The sequence below is a fragment of the Ipomoea nil genome, unplaced genomic scaffold, assembly GCF_001879475.1.
Source record: "Ipomoea nil cultivar Tokyo-kokei standard unplaced genomic scaffold, Asagao_1.1 scaffold2662, whole genome shotgun sequence".
NCBI lineage: Eukaryota > Viridiplantae > Streptophyta > Magnoliopsida > Solanales > Convolvulaceae > Ipomoea > Ipomoea nil.
Genome location: NW_017619090.1, coordinates 2,288,351 through 2,314,513, shown reverse-complemented (window position 1 = coordinate 2,314,513; position 26,163 = coordinate 2,288,351). Strand labels below are relative to the sequence as shown.

Sequence of the window (26,163 nt, the reverse complement as noted above, 5' to 3'; positions counted from 1 at the left end):
CATATATCATCTACCCAGGCCACCTAGCTAGCCTCCTAAGTCCTATATATCTATATAGAGCAAATTCTAATTTTAGTCCTCGACTATTATGACATTGCCACATTTAGTCCTACTCTTTTAATTTGGTCATACTACATCCCTGACTTTCATTTGATTTCCACCATTAGTCTTCCGTTAAAATTTCCGTTAATTTACCGTTAACAATAAGATCTATAATGCCACAATAATTGAGGACTAAAAGTGGGGTTTGCTCTATCTATATACCTCTAATATCACCTACGTACCTACTTTATATTATCTGTTTAGTCATTTCCAAATTCGAGTTGAAGTATTAAAAACGAACGTATACCTTTAAAAATGTTTTGTCATTTTTAGGGGACTGACTTAGTCCCCTCAAATATCCCGCCTAAGGATGCACTTATTTGTTGGTTTTCATGCATGGATAAGGACAATGGTGAAACTTCTTGCTCACTACAAACCAAATAGAACTACCCTGATATATATATATATATATATATATATATATATATATATGATCTTTAAGAAGATGCCATTTGGAATATGTATTAAGTGGCCGGCGGCCGGTGGCAAGGAAATTGAGATGAAAATAATACATTTTATGGATTTTGCATTAGCTATTAGTCCCATGGAGCATTTTATCCACTGGGCATGGAGCATTTAATGCAGCTGTACTGTGTAGCCATTGGTGTCAAAAAGCAGTATGGCTTTTTGACCTTTTTTACTGTCAAGAAGTACTGATCATTTAATGCTCCTTAGTGTTGGTGAATATCATTCCTAGGACTCCTTTTGTCTAGGATGATTGCCTAGCGTTGAGACCTAGACAACATTCTTCTTGTTTCATTTATAAGAATTGTCTTTTAAGTCTGACTTAGACTTATGGTCTCGGAAAAATCACACGAAAGATTGTCCTCATCTTTCATTTTCCCTTTCAGTCAAATGATCTTCCTTATCATTTGATGGTTATACGAGAGTTAGACCCTTCCAACTTTCGGTCTAAATTGTTCTCTCGTTCTTCTCTTGGTCTTCACTTCTTCAAGTAGTCTTAACACCCTAAATGCAACTCAGATTCGTGTAGGTGTATTACACAGCCCGAATCACATGGTGAGTTGCGGCAGCTTTCATCTAATACGAAAGTTCCAATAAAAGAGGGGTCTACAATCCTAGCAAGTTTGGTATCATCAAAATCTAAGTACACTTGTTCCTAACATCCTCCCATGCAGAGGATAGGATTGCTACCTCCCAAAACGAACTGTCTAACACTGGTTCGTATGGGAATCAATACCCATACTATACGAACCAATGTTAGAATTTAATTCTTGTAGTAAACATTATTTCATAAGTATTACACTTTTTCTCATAAGTATTATAATTTTCATTATGAGTAATTCTTCAACTCCTAAGTATCATATTTTTCCTAATAAGTGTAGAGTAGATTATACTTTTCATTATAAGTAATAATCAATTTATCAATGACTAGTATTATTACTTTAATTTTTCCTCATAAGTATTACGTTTTCAATCATAAGTAATAATTAATTAATTTATCATTGATTAGTATTACAATTTTCTCATAAATAACTATTCAGCACCTAAATATTACATTTTTATTTAAAAGTATTACAATTTTTATCAAAAAGATCACATTTTTCTCTTAAGTAACAATCAATTTATTTTTAATTGGTATTATATTTTTTTTTATTAAAAGCATTATATTTCTATCTAAACCCAATTCGCCTCACAAAACGGATCCATGAAACAATTCATAAGAGACTCACCCTATATATATCTATGGCAACTTTATTGATCTCGGACTACTCCCATGAAAACTAACACAACTCTCACCGTTAACAACATACAATTCGAAATGCCTATTATTGTCATTTCAATTTGTAGTCTAGTAATAATTGATACTAAAATGTATATATTAACTATAGAAACCACTCCTCCCTCCGTTCAAAAACAATCATTCTCCTGAAAAACAAAAATAGAGTGAATTTCATTTTTGGTCCTATTGTTATTGGGACGTTTTCAATTTTAGTCCATCTTAATTTTTTTTTTTTGCCACTTTATAACCACTATTATTGAACATGTTCCACTTTTAATTCCACCGTTAGTATTTCCATCAAGAGACCGTGTAATCTAGGGGTATTTTGACATTTCTTCTCATCCAAGACTATGTTTGAATAAAGAAATGAGAACATTAAACCTAAAACCTAAGAAACCTCGCCGGCCCATGTTGGAACGAACGAAACGATGTAGCTTTGGCTTCCCATTCTCGTTGTTCGAAGAGCCATCTTCGAATATCGAAGGAGGAGGACGAAGCGCCTGGATTAAAAGAGAAGAGACAAACATAAAAAGACCAAAATACCCTTTGATTATACGGCCTCTTGACGGAAATATTAACGGTGGACTAAAAGTGGAACACATTCAATAACAGTGGTTGTAAAGTGGCAAAAAAAAATTTAAAGTGGACTAAAATTGGAAACGCCCCTATAACAGTAGGACCAAAAATGGAATTCACTCAAAAAAATAATACACAAATTTATAAAAGATTTTTAATTGAGTCTGAAGAAAATTTAAATATGTACAATTTCAATTTTGCCCATAAAAAATATGTTAAATAAAAAGATACAAATAATACTAATAGAGCGTTTGGTTTGAAGGAATTTAAATTCCATTCCCACTTAATTCCCACCTAATTCCAAAGGCCACTAAATTTCTTTGTTTGGTTAGAAGGAATTGCAATTCCCTTATTTTCATGAATTAAAATCCCCTCCCCCCCCCCCCCCCCCCCCCCTTGGGATTTTAATTTCATAGATTTTAGGAAGAAAAAAGATAATGCTGAGACAAAATTACTCTCCCCTTTTTTAACCTAAAATTAATGCCTGACAACAATAATGCGTATTTTGGACTTTATACTACTTATTTCCTTTCAATTCCCATGTATACCAAACATTAGAATTGAAATTCCCAGTAATTTTATTCATATAAACCAAACACTAGAATTTAAATTCCACTTTATTCCCGGTAATTCATCTCCCATTGAATTACAATTCCTTTCCCATGTAATTCCTTCCCTCCAACCAAACGCCCCGTAAAGTTTAAAATATTAAATAAACTACACTTAAAATGACTCTTAGCTCAGTCTTGCTTTAGGCCTTCTTTATGCAAATTATAAAGATGGTTCACACAACTTTCCTCAAAGATACTTAATAAGTGCATTTTTGTCTATATTTTTGTCCCTTCTTGGACCCATTTTATTTGTGAATTACCTAAACACTTGTGTGAATTGTGACTAATTTATGTTGGTTTTATTTCAAGGTGCAATCATTCACAACAAGTGAGGAATTCAATGATTTGTGGGAAGATACGAGCAATTTTTGGATCAAGAGATCAATCAAAGAGTTTGGAATGCATTTAGGAATTTTCAGGAGCCTCGTACCCCCTTGCGTACGCCCATCCCTCATCCCATCCAAGATATGATAAAAGAAGCAAGTGGCGTACGCCCTGCCGTACGCCCGTACACATGCCAGTACGTCCATTCCAGTGAACACTAAAATAAATCGTACCCCATGGCGTACGCCCATCCCTGAGGGCGTCCCATGTGCTCTGCTCTATTTAGGCACGTGTTTGTGTCATTTCAACTTGGTTTTGGACCTTGTTCCAACCCTAGATATTTCATTTCACTTCCTTTCATATTTTAGTGTTAGATTAGGCTTAGATTTGGGTTCCACAACATATTTCAAGCTTGTAATTAAGGATTCAACACTTGGATTCTAAGATTTGCCATCCATTTCTTAGTGAAGTTTTATTTCTCTTATCTCTTACTTTTGCAAGATTTATGTTTAATGCTTGTGTTTTTGTGATATTTATGTTATTTAATGATGAGTAGTTAGTTTATGGGCTTGAGTTAGGGTTGTATTATCTATCTTGATGCTTGATTTGTGATTATTGCAAAAAGGGGAAGAACTCTAACCTAGGGTTCATGTGTTTGAGAATGTGTTGTGTTTATATCATGTTAATGTTTGATGTACACATTCTTTGACATGTTTTGGAGGATTCTTGGCCTCAATGAGAGTTGGGTCAAGATTCCAAGCCACTCCTTGCCTAAACCCGATTTTTTCTATGAAAATGGGGGAAATTGGGGGTTTTAGATGCTTTGTGTTCTTGAAAAACTTGGAGTTGATTCACCACGAGACTGGGGCAATTTCTTTTTCTAATCCTTATTAATTTACTCACGTGAGTGACTTATAGACTCGAATTCCTACGTGCATCCCCTCTATTCCTTGGTTGTGTGATTTTCCCCAATCCTTATGTTGTGCTATGCATCTAGAAGATAATGCTCCCTAGCTTGAGTCCTATTTCTTTATTTCGTGTTTACATCTTGTTCATATGTGTTTATGTTATTTTGTTTAGTTACCATAGTCTTAATTTTGTTATGACTTATGATTTGCTTAGCTTATTGTTGGTTTCCTTATGCTAGTGCTTAGTTTATTACGATTGCATATTGCGTGTCATAACCCCCAATCCCCTGAGGACAACATAACACACCCGTACACTCACCTGTCTCACTATCACTCAACTTTGCTACAATCAATACTTTACCTAAAAGTTATTAATAATATTTTAAATTTAATTTAATACTAATTTTTTCTATAAAAAATAACAGATTATTACTTTGATAAGTTTAAAAAATGTATAGCCAAGACCTACTTTAAGTCTTCTTTTATTCACTCTTTACCCCATCATTCTTTTCTCTTATGGCACGTTTGGTTCGCGGAATAGGTCTGGAATGACATAGCATTCCCAGTAATAGATCTATTCCTTTGTTTGGTAAAAAATTTTATTCCCAGAAATAATGTTCCTGGGAATGGCGTATTCCCCCTACGGGGAATAGCTATTACTAGGGGCCCCCTGGTATTAACCTATTCCTAAGTTCTCAGGAATAGATTTTATATTTTATTACCTATTTTACCGTTTCTCTCTTTCTCTATGTCTTTCATCTCTTTCCACACTGCCGGAACCTCAATTATCTACCGCAACCACACCGAGGCCCACACCACCTTCCCCTTCGTTTCAGGAGCTAGCCGATTACCAAACTGGGGCCGGCGATCACGCTACCGAGGCCGCCAGAAAATCCACCCGCACGCCTAAGGAAAAAACGCTCTGGTGACAGAGAGAAAAAAGATAATTTTTCCTTCGCAAAATTCCAGGTGCCGGTAGTCGACTTCCGGCGATTCGATCGGGCAGTTGATGTGAGCCTAATTGTGCACATTTTTAGTATTGATTTATCTATATTTGTTAGGCTTAGGGTCATAATTTTGGTGATTTAATTGCATAATCCTTTATTTTATTATTTATTCATGGTTCACACTTGTTTTGAATGTTTTACGGTGTTTGTTAGTGTTTTGGAACCATTGTAGATCAATGGCAAAAGCAAGGAAAGTTCTAGGATGAGTTTGGAGCCAAAACAAAGTCAATGTGAGGCTAGGGAGGTGGCTTAAATACTTAAAAAGGGGGCCAAAGAGTGGTGCTTTCAATAGATTTGATCACAAGAACCAAACAAGGGAAAAGTGGAGCAAAAGAGCAAAGAGTTGTAATTCCCGCTGAATTTGGCGACAACTTAGTATTTTGATCATATCTCATGCTAGGAATGTCCGATTGAGGTGATTCTTGCACCATTGGAAAGAAGACTCGAAGGGCTAAAATCTAATGTGCAGCGCCAAATTCGACGTATCAAGACCCCGACTCGACGCGTCGAAAATTTCCAGTGAAGTTTCATCAGTAAAAGTTCTCAAATATATTGGCGACAGTTTGGTTTTTGGACTATATATCGACCTAGGAATGTCAGACTGAGGTAATTCTTGTTCCATTGGAAAGAAGACTCGAAGGGCTAGAACTCTTATCAAGACTTCAAAGTCCAAATCAGAAGGGAAAATGGTCAAAATAAGCCTGAAAATCGGAACTATGTCCTCGGCTAGAATTTAAGTTGTGGAAACTTCCTATTTTATCCCTATTGGGCTCCCACTATTAAAAGCCCATCTTCACTCAACCCTAGGGGGATTCCTATTCTCTCCGGGTTTGGTTCCAACTATAAAATCTCACCTTCCTCAATCCTAATATTCATTCAGAGATCTTTGGAGACAAGACAGAGAGAAATCAAGAGCCACAAGTTATCTTGGGAAGCAAGAAGAAGATTAGAGAGATTCGAGAGAATCTTCTGGTTCATTCATGTACTCTTTTGATGCTTTGTAATTCTTTAAATATATTTGCTATGTATAATTTAGACATGCTTGGCTAAATTCTTTAGAGATTCTTGGGTAAAAGTGTTTATGAATCTATGTGTCTGAGCTCTCAGATTCTTTAATATATTATTATTTGGGTTTAATACGTGTGTTGCAATTGTGATTATATTGTTTGATGCTTGTAATTAGTGGCCATAGTTACTTGCTTCGTTTGCTTTCTTTGTGTCACAACGAGAGTTGGGCATAATTTTGGGCACACATAATCACCTAATTGTTGCACCTTGAGAAAGGGTAATTTATTTAGGGAGTTTAATTCTTGATTATTGCCAGTTCGAGAGATGGTAGAAGTTAGGAATTTATGATGCTTGTTCTTTTTCTATTGGGTGATTATCGCACGAGAGTGGATATTCACTAGTGTTAGTGACTGCGAGAGTAGCTCTATACCACTTTGCATCCTCACACTCGTATGAACCCATATTTAATATTACATTAGGTTAGGCACTAGGGGATTAAACACTTAATCCCAGGAATCTCAATCTCTCTACTTTGCTTTCATTATCCTGAATCATTGCTTAATTTTATTTATTTATTTTATGCAACCATCCAAGTCAATTGTTAGGATTAGCTTGAAAGAATAATTTAATAGCTAGTGCTTAATACAACCACTTCCTTGTGGATCGATAACTCGTACTCTGAGTATTATTTTTTTGCAAATATACAACAATCAGCAGTTCATCTCGCCTCATGGAGGGGAGCACGGCCAGGGGTGGGCGATCGTCTGACACATCGGAGGAAATTCTCCAGAATGTACGACACATGCTAAGGAGTGCCAACAGCCACCTAGCCCGCGCCCCAACAGCCACCGTAGCCAGGTGGAATCCTACCAGCGGCGATACTGTTTCCGCAAAACCTGGACGCCGGCGATACTCGATCTTATTAGAGGGAACTGCTCGCCATTCACTCACGAACCCTTCCCCATCCTCCGACTGCCTTCGCGCAGCCTCCGCCACCGGAAACAGCCCCAAAGTCGAGTGTTGTGTCTGACCTTCCGCGATTGCAACCGGCATGCGATCATCAATCTGAACATGGCAATCCCTCCGCTGGGTCTCCCTAACATCTCCGATGAGTGAAGACTAGTCATCGCCCGCCAGAGTCGTCGCCGGCGAAAAAGTCGAGGGATGAAAAAGATCACGACCCCTCAGACGTCGCAAACGAAGGCTGAAGATTGCGAGACGTCTTCACCAGCATCGATCGATCTGCTTGTAGTGGCACTGGCCTTGGGGATGCCGGACGAATGCCCTGGAAGGTCGCGACAGTGGACCTCCAGCCCGGAAGCAATCGATCGCCTCTTTGGAAAAATCGCCCATTTTCTCTCCTTTCGCCCGGAATAATAATAATAATAATAATAATAACAATAATAACAATAATAATAACAATAATAATAATAATAACAACAACAACAACAACAACAACAATAATAATAATAATAATAATCATCATCATAATAATATTATATATTTTGTATTAGGGTAATTATGTATTTTACACATATATTCCATTTCAATTACTTAAACCAACCAAACATCCTAAAGTCTATTCCTTCACCAAACCAAACAATAGAATACAATTTCTATTCTATTCCTTACCTATTCCATTCCCGATGAAATAGTATTCATATTCCTTCAAAATTCATTCCGCGAACCAAACGTGCCATTATTCTTTATCTAAAGGCGGTTGTCACTTTGTCAATGATGAAATTGTAGGAGAATCAGTAGATAAAATCAAATAAAAATATAAATAATGGGATTTAATTTGAATTTTTAAAAAACATAATCTCAAACAAAAATTGAAATCATGTGTGCTACTAGGTACGAATGTTATAGCATTAGTCTCTCAGAATAAAATGGATTACAATGATATATTTGAGCACTCAAATATAATGTTCAAGGAAGTGAGCACTTTGTAAGTTTTGATATCAAAGTGTTGGCAGGAATGTTCAAAGAAGAAAATAGGTTTACGAGAGAAAGAAGAAAATAAGTGTTATGAAGTTATTATAAAAATACGTGGTAACTACAATCATTCTGCGAAACACAAGTATTTATAGGAGAAATGAAATTTATTAGCACTAATGGAATTCAAATATTAAATTTAAAATTCAATTCGTTGGAAAAATAGCATAAAATGATATTTTAAATAGCTATTTTGTGGTACAAATATATATAAGGTCCACTTTTGATTTGGGTAAGGTCAAAATTGATTTGGATTTTTTGTAATGAAATGAAATAATTGATATATTGTACACTCAAACGGATGATGGGTGAATAAAAATTAATTCTACTCTAACAACGAAGAGTGGAATAGTCAATAATTGATGAACTCAAACCATGAGGACTAATTAATAGACAACTCATCGGCGAAGTTATTGAAATGTGTAATTAAGCTAGTTACTAAAAATATGTGATAAAAGAAAAAGTAATTTAAAAATAAAATGTCACCGGTCATTCCTCTATATATTAGCTCCCCTATAATATGCACTTTTCTTGCATGGATAGACATTAGATATTATCTCCACACCTTCCAACATAAACATAATACACAAAATGACATATTTAAACATAGTAATTCTCATATTTGTTTTTATTGTGTTGCAGAGTACGTAGTATTGTGGTGGTTGTTGTATCTTCATCTTCATCTTCAATTCTTCCATGTTGATGTTGTCAAGTAGTACCACAACCAAAAAATGTGTACACAGCCAATGGTTAGCACTGTCGCAGCTGAGAGCTCTCAACCATCATTCACCCCCACCGTCTTATCCATGTGACGAGAAGAACTCTTCAAAGAAGATGATGGAATGGAATATGAAGGAAGATTGCTGTAGTCGGGATGGCGTTTCTTGTGACCTTGCCACCGGTTATGCCATCGGACTCGACCTCAGTTTCAGTATGATGTCCGGTGAAAGTTTTCCCATTTTCAATCTGCACCATCTTCAAACTCTCAATCTTTCTTGCAACAATTTCAACTACACTCCATTTCCGTTTCGAAGTTGGAGAAACTCAGGAATTTGACTTACTTTAACCTTTCGTATACCAGTTTTTCTGGTCAGATTCCTGTGGGGATTTCGATGCTGACAAGGTTGGTGTCTCTTGATCTTTCCTCGATATCTGTAGAGCTAAGAAAACCAAATCTTAAATCTCTTTTTATGAATCTGAATTCTTTAAAAAATGTGTATCTTGATGGTGTAGACCTCTCAGCTCAAGGCTCTAACTGGTCTCAAGTCTTATCCTCTGCATTGCCTCATCTTGAAGTTTTAAGTTTGTCCAGTTGTGGTCTCAATGGTCCAATCCGCCCTTCATTTGCAACACTAAAATCGTTGTCTTATTTGCAGCTTAGCTATAACAATCTGCCTTCTGAGTTTCCCACTATTTTGGAGAATTTCATGAACTTGGAAACTCTCAATTTGGCTACTTCTTGTGAGTTTTATGGAGATTTCCCAGAAAATGTTTTTCGCCTTTCAAAATTGAAAACCATTGACATCTCCAATAATAACCTTCTGAGTGGCCAGTTTCCAGAGTTTCCAAAACACACCTCTTTGCAAATTTTGTCACTTAATGACACAAATTTTCATGGAGAATTACTCGAGTCCATTGGAAATCTTCAATTACTGAAATTTTTAGATATTTCTAGCTGCAATCTCTCAGGTTTAATCCGATTATGCACCGCGGTGCACGATATAACGACTGTACATATTATGCTTGGGCCGACATGACACAGTCTTGTATATATGTGTGCCAAGCTATCATGCATGTAATTAATGTGGGTTGAGCTAGGCCAAGCCTGTTAGCTCAAATTACTTTTATCTCTTTCTTTTAATTACTTTTTGTTTAATATCCTAATATAAAAATTTATTGGTTTAAATTTCTTTTATATATAAGAAAATTTGAACCCTATTAATAAATAGTCTCACACTTATACTAATGATGAATTACAAAAATCACCATATTCCATTTTTATTCATTTAACCAACAGGAACATTGGAATACAATTTCTAAAGTCTATTCATTCAACTAACCAGAAAATAGAATACAATTCATATTCTATTCGGTACCAATTCCATTCTTTATTGAATAACATTCCTATTCTCTGTAAAAGTTACAGAAGCAACACATCTACTACAACACTAGAAATCATCTGTCTCATTTTGGAGTGAAGGGGGGGGGGGGGGTGTACATACATGATACACCACCAAGAAACCAAATTATTTAAAGACATAAACAAATATTAAATATAGATGATGCAAATGAAAACTTCACTCGCTCGTCTTAGCTTGTATACCAGAAAGATGAAATATGGGGGTAGCCACTTCCACTTATGTGTTTAAATGTGTAATATATGGTACAGGTCCTCTTGTGACAAGGAAGCATTTTGAATTCATGAGTCAAAGCATTTTGAATTCATGAGTTTACCATGGAACAATATATGGTTGTTCGGTCATGAGCTCTGTGCCGGTGTTCCTGAAGCATGACAACACTATATAAATAAGAGTAATTAATCCAGCCCAGACTCATCCATCACAAAACATGGCGAATATTATCAAAGTGAACTGTTTGGGCAATATTCTCAAATTTGAGCTAGCCGAGCCAGCCATGATAGAGTTGAGGAAAGAGGTCTACATGCGAAGCCGCGGTTCGAAACATGTTTCCTCCATTTTTGCTATATGAGGGAAGAAGAGATGATTGAAATTGCATCTGATGAAACTGGGAAATTGCTTTGCATACTTCAACGCTCTCAACGCAAGAGTCAGATTGTCAGTAATACCAATTTATCCGGTAGAGTACTGAAATATAAAGACTCAATTTTAAACCCACAAACTTAGAAAGCAACTTAGTCACTAGACTACAAAGTTATTGACGTCTTTATTTTATTTAAAAGCACTAAGATTTTAATAGAGAGTTTGAAGCTCAGTGTAGACATTGAAAAATTTGAACTCGGAATGTATGTGTTATTAAAATGATTTTGCTTATGTCTGGCACCTTTACTGTTAAACCGAGGCAATTAGCAACCGAGGCAATTAGCTTGAGAGAGGCTTTGAGCTGGCTAAAGGATACTGGTATGGGTAGTATAGAGGTGGGGATGGACTCCCAAACTGTTTTTCATGCAATTTCTTCTTCTGCTTCCTTTTATTCTAGTTTTGGAAATTCCGGTTTGTTAAGCGATTGTCGCTCACACTGTTACTAGGGAGGAGTGGTATGATACCCCTACTTTTCTTGTAAGCCATCTTGCTCGTGATTTAATGCTAAGTTTTTACCTCCAAAAAATGATTATTATGCCTAATTTGAAATTAATTACTGGATCATTAGACTATGATAATTAAATTAATTATCTCAACTAAATTTAATTTTGAATTATTAAATTAATTAATTAATCCAAGTTCAATCCATAAATTTTTTTTTGTTACCTATGCGCGTGTGTATTGTAAAATTTAAAATGAGCAAATATTAATTTTAGTCCCACGAGTATTAACAAAATGAAGACTTTACTTCATATGTTTAATTTCTATTAATTTTTATCCACGATTATTGTTTTAGTACCAATTTCCATCCACTACTATTATTAATTCAAATGAAAATACAAATTCTTAAACTGCAACTTTATCCAATCATCATCATTTCAACTCAGGAGAATGACACACTACAGGGAAATAAGATAAGAAGTGCCTTGGTAATTAATGGAGCTACATCTGCCTAGATATGATAAAAACATTGTCATAAGTATAAGAAGTGCCTTGGTAATTAATTGAGCTACATCTGCCTAGATATGATAAAAACATTGTCATAAGTACAAGAAACCAATCATTCATCATTATTTTCTCAAGAAACAGACAATCTCCACTGGTTTCAATTGTGCATTCTCTTCTTAGGAAGTCAGCATTAGAATACACCTTTCTATCAATCATCTCTTCTGCTGCATGGGAAGTTGAAAACACCTGAACAGCCATTTGTATATGAAAAAATGCATGATCTAGATAGCTTTACAAAACCTATAAGCTAGAAAGGGCGGAGTTCATAATGAAATAAACACTTAAACATGCAATGCAGTAAAGTTTCAATTGTAACTTAAATCTACTGGCTTATCACATGTGAAACACATAAATGTGTAACCTTGGTAGACCCTGTGGCTAAAGTGATTTCCAGCTCTAAAGCTTTCAAATAATTTCAAAGGGGAGAAGCAGAAAGAAAAATTAACAGAGCGAGGAATACTGAACCTTTTATGCACCCAACCCCCAAGGTTTGAGGACACCCTATTTAAGCAGTCTGCTATTTCCATATAACTTAATGGCAAAAACTACCACTTTCCCTTTCCTTCTCTAAAACTAAAATTGCCAGTGTACCACATTGTATAAAAGAGTTGAAATTCAATGAAGAATAACTAATTGCTAATAATGGGTCAGTTAATTGTTCTTACAGTATGGGAAAAAAAAAAAATTATAGATTAGAGTTACATGACTTACATCAGTACTGTTCTTGTTTAATAATTAATAGTGTCAATGACCAGGATATACATACTGAAGAAAATTGATAGGTTAACTTTGGAAGAAAAAAAGTACCAAAAAAATTAAGAACAAAAGGGGCATAAACATGAACCCACTGCCACACAAATGATGCCATAACACTTTGAAGCTACAACAAAATTCATCAGAACGGTTCAAATTAGTGAAAATAAAAAATGGAGTAAAACACCTTGCGTCAAATATTCAAATTAGGGCAAATTAAGATTTAGAGCAAAATCAAATTAGGGCAAAATTAGGTAAACATGGGCAGTGAGCAGAGGAGAATTAAGCAAACAAATTGAAGTATTGAATTCAATGAACAAAGGGTATTGAACTGAGAAGGGATCGGAGTTGAACCTTGAAGTTGAGATTTGAGGCAGACTTCTGAGTTGTGGCCGGTGGCGCTGCCGCGCTGGTGGTGGCGTCGGAACTCAGGCGGAGAAGGGAGTTGAACCTTGCAGCTCTCGCCTCTTCTCGCAGCACTGCAGCAGGCTTCAGATCTCGCGGAGTCGGGTCTGAACATTGGTTGCGGTGTCATGTGTAGAATCATAACTCAGATTAGGCACAAAACAATAGTGGATACCAATATAGGCCTGCATGGGTACTAACTAGGGAAAGTCGTGTTCAAGGAGATTGTGTAGAAATGGTCTCCTTGAGTCCATTTGTTATAACTTCAAAGAAAAAAGAAAAAAAAAGAAACAAAATATAGGTATTATATTTGTACGTACGTATTTAGAATTAATTAAATAATATAGTTTGATAAAATTGATTAGCAATGATTAATTAAGAATTTAAATAATTAAATTTGTTATAATCTATATATACAATTAATAAAAAGGGATAAAGTACAAATAAGCCTCACTGAACTATTTGAGAAACAGCAATGAATTCAAATAACCCTCCAACTCAAATAATCATCAAATAAGCCATTGAATCTGAAAATAAAGAGCAAATAAGCCATTGAACTTAAAAAAAAAAAATAGCAATTAACATTTTTAACAAGATTAACTTTAAATTTTTGTTGACTAGATTACCAAATTTTTATTTTATTTACGTTTCTTTTATTATAATCCACCTACATAATAATATATTTTAAAGTAATTATAATCACTTGTCGAGATTTGATTGATTTATTTATTTATTTATTATTATTTTTAACTTGATCTTCTGTTTAATATATCAGGGGAAAACGATGCCACTTAAATAATTTATGGAGAAAAAGTGCTATAAGTATATAACACAAGGGGAAAAGTACTATTTTTCCCTTATAGTATAATTACAATTAAACGTGAGTCGTTAGACTTTCTTCTTTACAATCATTACATTTTATTTTATGATAATCTATATATATGAATTGTAATTAAACATGAGTCGTTGAATTAATTTTATATTGCTTGATAGTATATATACCATAATAATATAATATACCGTATATATATATATACCATAAAAATAGGAATACACTAGATTAGTATTAGTTTTAAAAATAAAGATGGTCTGGCAGAGACCAACTTTGTAAAATAATAAAGACGGTCTCGTGGAGACTGACTTTACAACACCTAGAGTCGGTCTCCTGCGACACGCTTTTCCTCCTTTGGATCATTTTTTTCATGCAGGGTCATTTTGGTATCTAGTGTACAATTTGTGACCTCTCGGGGAATGCACCCTCATGTGTACACATACGGGAAACAAATGAAATTTAAAAAAAAAAAACAAATAAAAACAAATGAAATTAAAAATTTAGGGCCCCGACAGAAAACACCCCACCCGCCTAAAAGCCATTAGTCATTAGGTTTATTTTCAGGACGTTTGGTTGGAAGGAAGGAATCAAGGGGGAAAGGAATTGTAATTCGGTGGGAAAAGAATAAGGTGGGAATAAAGTAAGAATTATAATTACATTGTTTGGTAGGGAGGAATAATGGAAATGGGATAAGTGATATAAAGATTAAAATACCATTGTGTAATAATATTAATAATAACATTCAAGGACAAATATATCATTTCCTTCATTTTCCCTTTTCATTGTATGGATGAATTGCAATTCAATAAATTGAGGGAATTGCAATTCCTTTAAACCAAACAATGTAGTTTATCATTTCATTGAATTGCAATTCAATGTCAATGTCAATGCAATTCATGCCAACCAAACACCCCCTTTGTGTTAGGTTTCATTAGGTTTATTTTGTGTTACGTTCTGTGGATCAGTTGAGTCTATTAAATTTTAGCAGTTTAATCATTAGGTTTGTTTTCTTGGCATCATATGTACTTTTCGAAAGTTCATTAGCTTCTGGAAGCATATCCTTTAATAAATCAAGTAAAGCAGTAAAGCTCTTGTCGCTCCACCCATTCCTAACTTTTAAGTTGAATAATTTCAAAACAGTAAATAACCGAGTATATTTACTACACCATGGCCACAAAAGGTTGTTTTGGATCATTTAATAATTCATCAAACTCATTTGATCGATTGGTGAACTCTCCTCCAACATCACGAAACATTTCATCCAACTGATCTTCAGACTCATCATCTTCATTTGCTTCGTTGTCAACATACATGTTAGATGTACTAGTCCATCCTCCTCCTTCACTGTGTCATATCCGTTTTGTATAACTTAGATTAATTCCATCACAAATTAGATGATCATATACGTCGTCTGCACCTAATTTAATTTTCTTAGATTACAACACTTCTTACCATGACAAAAAAACATCCAATTATTATTTGGAAGACGACGTTTTGCAAAGTCTAAAAATTCTCTAACTCTGTCTTCATATTCCGTACTAATTCGAGAAGCATTCATTCAACTTTTATCCATCACAAGTCAATCTAAAATAATATTAACCCTAAATAAACTTTTGTTAACATGGTGGAACATCATGTTATTTAATTCTTACAAGATATTTATTGATTAATATTCCTAGTAATAAATAAACACTTCTTTTAAGGTTCAACCATGCAATTCCTAACAATAATTCTTAAAATAATTCAAAATATAACAATATAATAATTCCTAAAATTCAAAATAAATTAATAATAATTTAAAATATAATATCAATAAATCTTAAAATACACACACACACACACACACACACACACACACACACACACACACACACACACACACACACACACACACATATATATATATATATATATATATATATCAACATTATTTGCTAAAATTTAAAATAAATTAATAATAATTCAAAATATAATATCAATAAATCATAAAATACAAATATATCAAACTAATAATTCTAAATATATAACCAATTAACTTATAAAATTCATAATATATACCTAATTAATAATTCTTAAAATTTGAAATACATTAATAAATAATTCCAAATATAATTATTGTAACTCTAATAATTCAGAAATTGAAATTAAAAAAAAAAATACTTAAAATGTAGCTTGCGGCGGTGCATCTATGGTCTGATGCGGTGAAGGATGTGCGTCTACAGCTGTGGCTGTATGATTGGGAAGAAGAAGGCATCGAAAGGTATGTCGGTTGCAGTTCGGGGCGGTGTGGCGGTGGGCGGTGGTTGTGCGGGTGATGTGAGTCCAATTGTACATATTTCTAGTATTGATTTAATTATATTTGATAGGTTTGAGTCCATAGTTTTGGTAATTTAATTGTTTAATCTCTTGTTTTATCATTTAGTTATGGTTCACACTTGTTTTGGATGTTTTATGGTGTTTGTTAGTGTTTTTGAACAATTGTAGGTCAATTCTATGAGCAAGGGAAGTTCTAAGAGCATCCCCATCAGGGAAGGAATGGAGGATAATGTCATATGCTTTCACTTGAATGGGATTAATAACAAGTGTGGGGAAGAAATAAAATGGGGAAGAATTGGCCTGCAAAGTTGAGAAGAATGGTAGAAAAGAAAGAAAGAAAGAAAACAAAAGGAGCATGGGCTGCGCGCACAGCAGCTGCCCACACGGGCGCGTGCAATGCACGCGCGCGCCTGACCATACTTTTTATATTATTTTTTTAATAAAAAATCAGTTTTGATTTTTTTTTTCTTTTTCCTCTCACATTTTCTTTCCTAATCACTCTTACATTCTCCTCACATTATCTCTAATTGATAACGTTACTCTAAAAAAAAATTAAAATCAAAGTGGACTAAAGGACGCGTACACAACAAGTTCGATGTGTTGAGCGCTTGGCTCGACGCGTCTAAAATTTCCCATAGGCGTTCCCAGAAATCAGCACAAGGCTCCGAAGTCGCGCAACGCTAATTAGTAATTACATAAGACATTCGGACGCCGGCGGCAATTCTTAAAATAAGCAAAAGGCGCAGCACCAAAATTAATAAGGAACAGATATATTTGGCTTTCAGGCACAGAAGAATAAGTCACTGGAGCGCGCTAGATCTTGAAACGTAGAAGTAGATAGTTTCCCTTTCGGCCTGTGTGCCATGTTATGCATTTACTTTATTAAGGATATTAGTTAGTTGGCCTGTGCACCTGAGTTCTCTAGCTCAGGTGTGGCATAGCACCCCGTACTCTTTATGTTACGTTTTGAATAAATGAGATTTCACCTTTATTTTATAAGTTTTAAATGTCCTGAAAATCTGGGGTGTTACAAGTAGTGCATATTGGTTCTTAGCACACGAGTCCCATAATCCGGACGTACATAAGAACACGATAATTGAATCAAGGAATGCATCGTTCTTTGAAGATGTATTTCCGTGTAGGTCCAGTGAGGGACCTAGTACGTCGAAACGAGCATTCGACGAGGCTGTGGATAACGGCAGTGGAGGGTCTGAAATAGAACCCGAGCTCGAAGCTAGACGTAGCAAGCGAGTTAGGATTGAAAAATCCTTTGGTCCAGATTTTCTGACGTACATGTTAGAATGTGATACGCATATTCTAACTTTTTTACTAGAAAATGAACCGGATTTTCTGACATGTTTGTTAGAAAACGAGCCTCAAACGTATGTAGAAGCTGTGACTTCTACGGAAGGACCAATGTGGAAAGAGACTATAAAGAGTGAAGTGGATTCTATCCTACAGAATCACACTTGGGAACTGGTTGATCTTCCTCCGGGTAGTAAGCCCTTGGGATCCAAGTGGGTCTTTAGACGGAAGTTGAAACCTGATGGTTCCATTGAGAAGTATAAGGCTAGACTTGTAATTAAGGGTTACAGGCAACACGAGGGCCTTGATTTCTTTGACACGTATTCTCCCGTAACGAGAATAAATTCCATAAGGATGATACTTGCCATAGCCGCACTGCGGAATTTGGAAGTTCATCAAATGGATGTGAAAACAGCTTTCTTGAATGGCGAGTTAGATGAAGAAATCTATATGGAACAACCTGAGGGTTTTGCGGTTCCAGGCCAAGAAAAGAAAGTCTGTAAATTGGTTAAATAGTTATATGGTTTAAAACAAGCGCCTAAGCAATGGCACGAGAAGTTTGACCATGCGATGTTAACCAATGGGTTCAATATAAATGAAAGTGACAAGTGTGTCTACGTTAAGGAAACGATAGACGGTTATGTCATTTTTTTTTTTATATGTGGATGATATACTCATCGTGGGTAGTAACGATCGAATGATCAAATCTACCAAGGACATGTTAAATTCGAGATTTGACATGAAGGATATGGGTTTGGCAGATTTGATCCTTGGGATTAGAATCGTGAGAAGACCTGATGGTCTCGTGTTATGCCAATCTCATTATGTTGATAAAATCCTTGCAAAGTTTAACATGGATGATTATCAAGTGGCTAGGACTCCATTAGATACTAACGTTCATCTGTCCAAAAATCACGGAAAGTGTATATCTCAAGTAGAATACGCTAAGATTATTGGAAGTTTGATATATCTAATGAGTTGTACCAGGCCTGATATTGCCTTTGCGGTTAGCAAACTCAGTAGATATACGAGTAACCCCAGTGATGCGCACTGGAAGGCAATAGTGAGAGTTATGAGATACTTGAGGTATACTCGTGACTGGGGACTGCACTATACACGATATCCTGCTGTACTTGAAGGGTATAGCGACGCTAACTGGATATCGGATATGAAGGACTCTAAGTCCACGAGTGGCTACGTGTTTACGTTAGCCGGTGCAGCCGTTTCTTGGAAATCCTCGAAACAAACCTTGATAGCTAGATCCACGATGGAATCTGAGCTGATAGCCTTAGACAAATGTTGTGAAGAGGCTGAATGGCTACGCCATTTTGTGGAGGATATTCCTTGTTGGGATAGACCTGTACCTCCAATTAGTGTGCATTGTGATAATCAAGCAACAATTGGGAGAGTGCGAAGTCATATGTATAATGGTAAGTCTAGACATATACGTCGAAGACATAATACCATTAAACAACTACTCACAACGGGTGTTGTCTCTGTTGACTATGTGAAGTCAAAGGACAATATAGCGGATCCGCTAACCAAAGGGTTGAGCAAAGATGTTGTTGAGAAGTTGGCACGAGGAATGGGTTTGAAGCCCATGGAATAAAAGTTCTATAGTGGACACCCAACCTAGCTGGCACCTAGGTTCAATGGGACAACTAAATTATAGAACGAAGCGTGTCACTGTGGGGGTCTCGGACTCCCTACCATTCCTCGTAAGAACAGTGACTCCCGCATGAGGCTAGCATGTTGATGCTTAATGATTCGAATGTCGGTTGACATGTGTGAGTATGCGGGATACTCGATAAAGAATCACCTATGTTAGAGAGAAGTGGGGTCGCTTCAAAGGAGAATTGATGGGCTCAATTCTTTAGCAACTCTCGCAGAACCAGGAAAGTGACCCATGACCAAAACGGGCACACCCATGAGAACAGAACAAAGGTTGGAAGGTTCCTGTGTGTGATATGTCATCGTCTACACAAACGGCAGTTGGTTCAAAGACATCAAGTTATACCATACAGCCAGTAGAGTAAACATATTTTCACAAGGCAAGGTTCAAAGGGTAACACCTACCTATGCTATGCAGGGATCGACCGTTGAGCACGTTCGTGTCGATTTTTCCTCGTCCCAAAAATCAATTTTCATTCATGTGGGGGATTGTTGGAATTTTTAGCTAAAAATGGCATTTTGAGTGATTATTTTGTGGTACAAATATATGTGGGGTCCACTTCCGATTTGGGTCGGGTCAAAGTGGATTCGGGTTCTTCGTAGTGAGACGAAGAATTTGATATAATGTACGCTCAAAATGGATAATAGGTGAATGAGAAATTGATTCTCAAAGTATACCTATTTGAGAGAAGTCAACAACTTAAACCTATTGTTTAGTGGTTAATTAAGATTAGCACTAATCTTGATGCTAATTACTTAGCATTCACGAAAGAATGCTTGTAATTAAGTTTTGGAAAAAGGTTAAGTTGCAATTAAGCTTTTGAAAGCTTGTTTAGTGAATTGGGAAATGAACTTTCGTGCTATGCTTTGTGCATGGACGAAAGTTGTGCATGAATTGAGCTTGAGCTTTGGATTCCAAAGCAGCTCATTTCGTGCTATGTATTCGGTGTGCATGAATCAAATGTTATATGCATTGATTCGTGCTGCACCGCTTCGGTGCTTGCAGACCACTCGGGTGTGGTTTCCGGTCCCAATTCGTTAAACCTTCGGGTTTGTACGGACTTCTCGGTCACTCAGATATTTTGAAACGGGGCGTTATGGTCGATACGAATTAATTGCGTATTAAGTTCGTGACCGTTGATATTATTTCGATAATAAGTACGACCATTTCGAACGTTATAATTCAATTATAAAATTGAATTTATATTGGATTAATGTGCCATTATAAGCTTTTAACTCCACTCTTCCCTACAAATACATGATATTGGAAGATTGTTGTTTTCACTCCGTTTGAGAAATCAAAAGCCTCATTTTCACTTCTCTCTATGCTCATCCTTTGTTTCAAAGAGAAAAGTTTCTGCCAACATCTTCCGTAAAACATCAGAGTGCTCAACTTGTGTTCTAGTTCGCCGGGCTTTGGGTTGGAGTGCTCGAACGCCAAAGTCGTAGGCCGTTTTATCCTGGGAGACTGACGCCACAACGGTCCTAGCACCCTCGGGAGGTGGCGAATCGGTTTTAAGGAGAGTGTGTGTACACACGACTCGGGCTTCCTCTGCTACTTCTTTCTTCTCGTTGGGTTAAAACCTCAGGTTAGAAACCCGTATCTTGTTTATTTTTTGTTCTTGGTTTCGGACCAAGTGGTGGGATTAATCTTGGAAAGATTAAATCCTTTTTCTAGTTTCGTACTAGTTGTGGTGGGATTAATTTCGTGGAAATTAAGTCCCGTTTACTAGTTTCGTACTAGTTGTGGTGGGATTATTTTGATAAAATAAATCCCTATTTGGTTAATATATATACGTTATATATATATATATATATATATATATATATATATATATATGTGTGTGTGTGTGTGTGTGTGTGTGTGTGTGTGTGTGTGTGTGTGTGTGTGTGTAATTTTGGTTTCGAACCAAAATTGGTTGGAATTAATTTTCTATAAATTAAATTCCATCTTTCGGGACAAATATATAATTTATATATATTTTGTGTTTCGATTTATTCACCAATTTCCAACAGTAATTTTGTTAGGGAGTTTAAATTCTTGATTATTGCACATCGAGAGATTGTAGTAGTTAGGAATTTGTTATGATACATCATTCTGTTTTATTGGGTGTTTATATCACGGGAGTTGATATTCACTAGTGTTATGGACTACGGGAGTAGCTCTATACCACCTTGCATCCTCACACTTGTTAAACACATATTTTAATATTGTTTTTAGGATTGGCACTAGGGGATTAAACACTTGAATCCCGGGAATCTCATTCTCTCTTTATTGTTTCCATTACCCTAAATCATTGCTTTATTTTATTTATTTTATACAACCATCCAAGTTAATCGTTAGGATTAGCTTCATAGAATAAATTAGTAGCTAGTGCTTTAAACAACCACTTCCTTGTGGATCAATAACCTGATACTCCAGGTATTTATTTGTTTGAAAATATAGTACAATCAAATTGGCGCAGTTGCCGGGGAAGTGGCGTTCAATATTAACATTAGTGAAATCTTTATTCTAGGAAACTAATCCATTTTTTTAATTTTATTTTTGCTAATCGTTAACAAGCTATTCTTGTTGAGTGTGAAGGATTATGCGCACACGATCTTCGGGAAGTGATTATTGCCTTTAAACCCTGAGATTGAAAAGCAGGTCAAGTTACTTAGAAAGCAGAGAAAGATGGAACATGAACAAATAAATAACTAAGTGAATCCTAACGAAGGAGGGGATAATCAACCCCCACCCGCAGGGAAATCCATGTCAGACTGCATCACCCCTGATGTGGAGGAACATGGAAGTATCAATGTGCCGAGGGTTGAAGCTAATAATTTTGAGATCAAACCAGCTATTCTACAGATGGTTGCTTCAGATCAGTTTGGATGATCACCAACAGATGATTCTAATGCTCACATCGCAAAATTCCTGAGGATCTGTAGCACTTTCAAAATTAACGGGGTCTCTCATGATGCTATCAAGCTTCTCCTTTTTCCATTCTCAGTAAGGGATAAGGCTCACAGTCGGCTTATCTCATATCCAGCAAATTACTTTGAGACTTAGGACCAGTTGCATAGAGAATTTTTGAAAAGATTCTATCCCATCTCTAAGACTCAAAAAATGAGGCGGGGAATTCAGAATTTCAAATAGTTGGCTGGTGAGTCTTTAGCAGAGTCTTGAGAGAGATTCAAGGAGTTGAGGAGACAATGCCCACACCACGGTATTCAGAGTTGGGATCTTATGATGGCTTTTTATGAAGGATTACTGGATAATTCAAAAATCATGGTTGATGCTTATTCGGGAGGATCATTTACTGTTTTAGAGCCAGCTCAAGCTGAAGATCGTTTGGAAAAGATTGCAATGAATGGGACGACTTGGTACTCAGAGAGATCTTCCCAGAGACTGGTAGGAAGTATAAATGATGGTGAGCAAATATCTGCCTTGGCAGCTAAAGTTTACAACATGGCTACCTTAGTTCAACAGTTGGCTCAATTCACTTTCAAGAATCAGAATGTGGGTAATGTTTCTACTTCTTCTATTCCTTCAAGACCAATTATGATGTGTGAGCTTTGTGGAGGAGAGCATAATTTGGGGGAGTGTTTCAATGTTGATTCGCAAGCCACAATAGAACAAGTTGATTTGGTCGGATATGGTAGGCAGCAACAGTCATTCCAGCACCGAGGAGCCTACAATCTGAATGCACCAAGGAACCATCTGGGTTTCTCATGGAGTAACCCAATGGGAGCAGCTAATGCACAAAAATTGGGCAACAGAGTACCACCTCCAGGATTTCAAGGACAACAAAATTATAGAGCGGGTCCTTCCCAACAATTTCAGCCAACTCAAGGATACCAAGCTCCAATTACTCAGCCTATGCAACCCTGGCCCACTGTGGATGCAACATCCTCATTGAAACTGGAAGCTATGATGGAGAGGATACTTAAGTCACAATTAGAAAGTGAAGAGAGGTTTAGGCAATTAACATAGAGGGTGGATCAGTTGAGCGTCCACAATAAGATGCTAGAGAATCAGCTAGCAAATCAAGCTTCTATTTCTAGCACGAGAGTCACAAGTATGTTGCCAGCTAGTACTGAAAATCAAAGGGAGCATGTCAATGCAATTGTAACAAGAAGTGACAATGTACATGAAGAGCCACCTCATCCAATCAAAGCATCAATTCCAAATAAAATTGTTGAAGTGGAGATTGAAAAGATACTTGAGGATGCAGAGCCAACTGTTGTGAAAAACAATCACCAAGACATTGATGAAGGAAAGAAGCCCGTGAGAGGGTATGAAAATCCATTGCCCATCCCTTTAAAAATTCAGTAGCAAACAAAGGAAAGTAGATGGAAGAAATTTTTAGAAATTGTTGAAAATTTGAAAATTTCTGTCCCTTTACTTGATTTGTTCTCCCAAGTCCCCTCCTATGGAAAATTCTTGAAAGATATTCTTGCTAAAAAAAGAAAATATGGGGAACATGAGATGATTGCAATGGCACAAGAGTATAGGGCTTTAACACTCGGAATTGGGAGGAGAGTGACTAAATATAAAGATCTGGGGAAGTTCACAATTCCTTGTATTGTTGGAGGTCGTCCTATAAAGGGATCTCTTTGTGATCTTGGAGCCAGTGTTAGTGTCATGCCTCTTTCACTTTGTAAGAAGCTAAATTTGGGTGATCCAAAACCAATCAAACTCACATTATTCATGGCGGATCAGTCTACCTCAACCGTTGTTGGTATTCTTGAAGATGTTCCAGTTCGTGTAGACAAGTATTTTGTCCCTGTTGATTTCATTGTAATAGATGCTCAGAAAAATCCGGATATTCCACTTATCTTGGGGAGACCTTTCTTGGCCACAACTGGAGCATTAATTGATGCAAGGAAGGGAACGATGATTTTCGAATTTGGAGAAGAAAAAGTGGAATTTAATGCCTTTGAGGAGAAAAGTTCATGCAACATGGTTCATCTAATGAAGTGGGATGAAGACAACCTCGCAAATCAACCAGGATGAGCATTCATTAATGAGGTAACGTCGAGCTAAAGACGTTAAACTTAGCGCTTCATGGGAGACACCCCATGTTATCTTTTATTGCTTTCTAGTTTAGTTTTATTGCTTTCTAGTTTCATCTTATTTTAGTTTTATTACTTTCTAGTTCGTGATATTTTTGCTTTTTCTTTTGTCTTGTTCTCTTATCTTTTGTTTTGCATCAGGGACGATACAAATTTTTAAGTGTGAGGGAGGATTCATTGATTTGGGGATAGTTTTTAAAATTTTTGCTTTTGCTTGGATGACTCATATGATATTTTTGGTAAATAAGTTACTTGTCTCAGCATCCACTTGATAGATTAGATCACGCTAGCAATAATGTATTAGATCTAGTCTATACAAACATTTGGGGGCCCTCTCCCATTATTTCTGATTCTGGGTTTAGATACTTTGTTTTATTTGTGGACGATTGTTCACGGTTCACTTGGTTTTATCCGCTGCGTGTAAAGTCCGATATATATAAAGTGTTTGATTCCTTTCGTGTGATGCTTGAACACTTGTTTTCGCGTTCTATAAAATCCATCCAATCTGATCTAGGGGGTGAATACCGCCGTCTACACACAATTTTTGAGTCACTCGGTATAGTGCATAGGCAATCTTGTGCCTACACGCACGAACAGAATGGTCGAGTGGAGCGCTGGAATCGACACATTGTTGAAACTGGTTTAAATCTACTAGCAGCTGGCTCTGTCCCGTTAAAATATTGGGACTTTGCCTTTGAAACCGCCACCTATCTTATAAATCGACTTCCTTCTTCTGTTCTGCAGTTTCAGAGTCCGCATTACAAATTGTTTAACACTTCACTGTCATACTCGTTTCTAAGGGTTTTTGGCTGTCGCTGCTATCCATACCTCCGTCCCTATAAGCGTCACAAAATTGAGTTCCGATCAGCCCCATGTGTCTTCCTAGGTTACCCCGTATCTTTTAGCGGCTATAGGTGCATGAACCTTACTACTGGGAAGACCTTTATCTGTCGCCATGTGCACTTTGACGAGAGTTGTTTTCCCTCTGCTACAGGTGCTCCTACACAAGTACCCGGTTGTGACACCGGGACCACACCATGGGCCGCAGGGCCAATTGTGCCATACGGTGGACCACCACCCGCACCCCAGACTTCACCCGTGCCATTGATCGGTCCAGAATCACCTCTAAATGAGGCTCCACTGGCTCGGATCGATGCACCGCCTGTGGCTCGAGGACATCCACGTGGCCGTGGTACTCAGGCACGGGCCCCGCGTGTTCGTGCCATCCAGTCCCGTGACCACGTCATGCGGCTTCGTCACATGACACTGGCACCGGAGAACAATTGCAAGCCCTCACCTCAGTTGCTGATCCAACGTGTTACTCTCAAGCCGTAGGTCACCCACAATGGCGTGACGCTATGGATCAAGAGTTCAACGCCCTATTACACAACAACACTTGGCAGCTAACACCCGCTAAACCCGGCATGAACATCATTGGATGTAAATGGGTCTACCGTACTAAACGGATGGCAGATGGCTCGATTGAACGCTATAAAGCACGCCTGGTAGCCAAAGGGTTCAATCAGGTAGCATGAGAAGATTTTTTTGACACCTTTAGTCCTGTAGTCAAACCGACTACAGTACGCATGTTCTTTTCCTTTGCAGTTTCTCACAACTGGACTCTACGACAGCTTGACGTCCACAATGCTTTTCTGAATGGGCACCTGGCTGAGACCGTGTATATGCGGCAACCTCCAGGATATGAGGATACAACTAATCCCAATCATGTCTGTCACCTTCAGCGATCCCTGTATGGGTTA

General features: G+C 36.8%; 1 protein-coding gene and 1 long non-coding RNA gene across 2 annotated transcripts; one reads left to right on the top strand and one right to left on the bottom strand.

The window, feature by feature from the left end:
- The first annotated feature begins 9,149 nt into the window (after positions 1-9,149).
- On the top strand, positions 9,150-10,032 carry LOC109154953 (probable LRR receptor-like serine/threonine-protein kinase At2g16250). Its single transcript, XM_019302681.1, has 2 exons — positions 9,150-9,206; positions 9,370-10,032. The coding sequence occupies exons 1-2, from the start codon at positions 9,150-9,152 to the stop codon at positions 10,030-10,032; spliced, it is 720 nt and encodes a 239-aa protein (XP_019158226.1).
- A 1,869-nt stretch (positions 10,033-11,901) lies between these two features.
- Positions 11,902-13,430, bottom strand: LOC109154940. The gene is made up of 2 exons (XR_002049822.1): positions 13,171-13,430; positions 11,902-12,249 (listed from the first exon to the last, which is right to left on the bottom strand). It is a non-coding gene; the product is annotated as an uncharacterized LOC109154940 (long non-coding RNA).
- Positions 13,431-26,163: the final 12,733 nt, after the last annotated feature.

Coding starts and splice junctions, on each gene's coding strand:
- LOC109154953 (XM_019302681.1), top strand. CDS start 9,150: ATGGCGTTTCTTGTGACCTTGCCACCGGTTATGCCATCGGACTCGACC. Junction 9,207..9,369: donor CGGACTCGACCTCAGTTTCA/GTATGATGTCCG, acceptor TTTTCTGGTCAG/ATTCCTGTGGGGATTTCGAT.